The 3,217-nt window shown below is 38.8% G+C and overlaps 1 protein-coding gene across 1 annotated transcript; it reads left to right on the top strand.

Moving 5' to 3' along the window:
* The first annotated feature begins 609 nt into the window (after positions 1-609).
* LOC107868288 (probable dolichyl-diphosphooligosaccharide--protein glycosyltransferase subunit 3B) lies at positions 610-2,406 on the top strand. Its single transcript, XM_016714945.2, has one exon. It carries the CDS (start codon positions 1,155-1,157, stop codon positions 2,178-2,180), a length of 1,026 nt encoding a protein of 341 aa, XP_016570431.1. The 5' UTR covers positions 610-1,154; the 3' UTR covers positions 2,181-2,406.
* Positions 2,407-3,217: the final 811 nt, after the last annotated feature.

The raw sequence follows: 3,217 nt of genomic DNA, 5'->3' as shown, positions 1-3,217 counted from the left end.
TGTGTAATTGTTTATATATTTTTTTTAAAATATATATTGTATATTGAGTGTATATAGTGTATATTGGAGTGTATATAGTGTATATTGGATTATTTATTTATTTTTTTAAACGGATTTGACCGGTTTTTAACCGGGTTTGACTGGATTTTGGTGGGTTTGACCGGGTTGGGTTAAGTGGGCCGGGTTAGGATGAATTTTAATTTTTTTACTATTTGGCCCGGCCCAGTTAACGTCAAAACTAACCCTTAACCGACCCTCAACCCGATTAAAATGAAAGAGCCGATTCCGGATTGGCCCGGCCCGGCCGTTTGACACCTTTACACTAAATATATCAGGGATTCTCTATGGAAATGATATTACCTCTTTTTGAAAATGATTTTCTTTGAATACAACACCTGCATCCAAACAGCAGCTACGTCAGATCTAAAACAGGAAATCTCTAAATATAGATATGAATAATCTATAACACTGACAACACTATTAGTGTTGGGACGTTAGCTTACTCGAATCTATTTTCTAATTTAGGTGATGGTATTACCTTCCACTGAAGCTCAACCCACCGATCTAGGATAGGGATAAAAGTAAGCCAAAAGGTTAACTACTTAACTTAGAAACAAAGGAGAAGAACTAGGTGTCAATCTCAGAACCATTTGCAGCCGTCAAGGAGCTGCAATTCTGAATAAAAACTTCCATGACATTCAAGAAGATGAAGGGAAAACAAAGAGGCAACTGAGAAAGACAAATGACTGTCCTAATTTGACATAATGCCTTTTGTTATCAGTTGATATTATTTTCGACTTAGGGCTAAACCATTTTTGAGTCTGATCTTTTGAATGTAAACAGACTTTAACCCGATTTCACTTTAAAAAAATTATTTATTATGAATTTATCTTCACTTTCAATCTTGGAGAATAAAATCTTTAATGCATTTTTCATGAACTTGTGTCATCAATACTTTTCAATTTCATAACCTCACCCTTCCTACGTGTCATTTGTCTATTGGCTCCTCTTACACATTAAACGTCCTAGTCACACATTGACCCGACCCGACCCGACCCGACCTCTCAGTTGACTCATACTCACACTTCTTCTTCCTACACAGAATCCCCCTTTTTCTCTCTACATACCAAAATCCCTCAATTTTCTCCGCTACAATGGCGATCCCCAAATCCCTAACCCTAACCCTAATCTCCATTTTCCTCCTCCTCAACCACTCCTCCTCGTTCGTCGACGGTGGCGCCGGCGATATCCTCGCCGAGCTAATTCACCTCCGATCACAATCTCCCACCGCCGCAATCCACCTCTCCGACCACCTCCTCCGCCGTATCCTCTCCCTCGATACCCCCCGTCCCTTCTCCTTCCTCATCTTCTTCGACGCTAAACAGCTGCATTCCAAACCTGAACTATCCCTCCCAACTCTCAAATCCGAATTCTCCCTCTTATCCTCTTCCTTCCTCACCAACAACCCCGAAGTCAACAACAATTTCTTCTTCTTCACTATCGAATTCTCCGAATCGCAGAACTCATTCGCTTTATTCGGGGTTAATTCGTTACCCCATTTACGTTTAATTCCAAATTCAGCTACTGATTTAAAGAAAGATTCGATTCAAATGGACGGTTCTGATTTAGCGAGGTTAGCTGAATCGATGGCGGAGTTTGTAGAAGCTAAAGGGAAGGTTAATGTAGGTCCAATTCATAGACCACCAATGATTTCGAAGAAGCAAATGAGTGTTATTGTTGTTGTTGGCTTAGCATTGAGTCCATTTTTGTTGAAAAAGATTGTTTCAGGTGACACCCTTTTGCATGATAAGTATGTATGGATGTTGGGTTCGATATTCGTTTACTTTTTCAGTGTTTCGGGTGCAATGCATAATATAATTAGGAAAATGCCGATGTTTATGATGGATAGAGAGGATCCGGGGAAGTTGGTTTTCTTTTATCAAGGTTCGGGGATGCAGTTGGGAGCTGAGGGTTTCGCGGTTGGGTTTTTGTATACGATCGTGGGTTTGTTGTTGGCTTTTATGACGAATGTTCTTGTTCGTGTAAAGAGTAGGACTTTGCAAAGGGTGGTGATGATTACTGCACTGTTTGTTTCGTTCTGGGCTGTGAAGAAAGTGATTCAATTGGATAATTGGAAGACAGGGTATGGTGTTCATGCTTATTGGCCTTCGAGTTGGTAACTGATGGCAATGTCGTTAGGTAAGGGAATTTGTAACAGCTTATACTACATGTCAGCTAGCTTAATTTCGAACCTTAACTAGTTGACGCGGAAAAGTTTTAGCTTTTCTCAAGATGGATAGATTTTATGATGATTTATATGGAAACATTTATGTTTTAATTGAGGATTTGAAAATGGATTATGTACAAGTTGCACGTATTTTGTATCAAACTCTTTGCTTGGTTTAATGTTCTTCTGGCATTTATCAAGTTTTGAATTCCTTGCATTTTCTCATGTTATTCTATGTTGATATATTATGAGAAATTGGTCTACCCGAACTTTGGTAATGGTGGTACAGTGCTGGATGTGTGATAGATGTCTAGGCCAACATCAATAGCTCGAATAGACTAAGTCTTGTATTTTAGCAGCAAAGGGCAGAGCTGTAGAGGTGTAGGGCCACAATTGGCAGTTTCCAAGCTGAATTAACAGTTTGTTGGTTATAAGAAAAGATGAAAAATCAGCAGTTCGATTGAGAAATAATTAAAGCTTTACTGATTAATAAGTTGAAATGTTGGTGATTACCACTTAGTAGGATCGTTTTTTTTGTCTTCTCTGCTTTTGTGGCTAAAACAGCATATGGCCAGATAAGGTTTAGTTATTGTGTCAGCCACAGAGGTGTCGAACTTGGCCATTACATCCCTCTTGTTATCTCCCATATAGACTTAAAAGTGGATTTTAGGGTAACGTTGCTCAAGAGGTTCACCAACATTCTATGAGATGAGATAGTTGGACTATAGATTTCCTATGACAACGATAAGGAGCTTCAGAAATAGTGGAATAATGGCTAAAAATCTACACAATGCCCTCATGTTCCGTCTTAACCTAGCCATAATACACTTTGATATTGATGGAGTTCTATTTCTTGACAAATTTACAATACATCAATGAACTGAGAGAAGATGCTTATGTCTAATATGAGAGTAGACCAAAGATCTGAGTTGGATGGTAGTTGCAAGTAAGTTATGATATCCTAGCTCAATTGATATGGGAGCATTAGAA

Source organism: Capsicum annuum, chromosome 4, assembly GCF_002878395.1.
Source record: "Capsicum annuum cultivar UCD-10X-F1 chromosome 4, UCD10Xv1.1, whole genome shotgun sequence".
Classification (NCBI taxonomy): Eukaryota; Viridiplantae; Streptophyta; class Magnoliopsida; order Solanales; family Solanaceae; genus Capsicum; species Capsicum annuum.
The sequence above is the reverse complement of the archived record's forward strand: the minus strand, read 5'-3'. Positions and strand labels throughout refer to the sequence as shown.

Bases quoted from the DNA above. Each gene is read 5' to 3' on its own strand.
- LOC107868288 (XM_016714945.2), top strand. From the start codon at position 1,155: ATGGCGATCCCCAAATCCCTAACCCTAACCCTAATCTCCATTTTCCTC.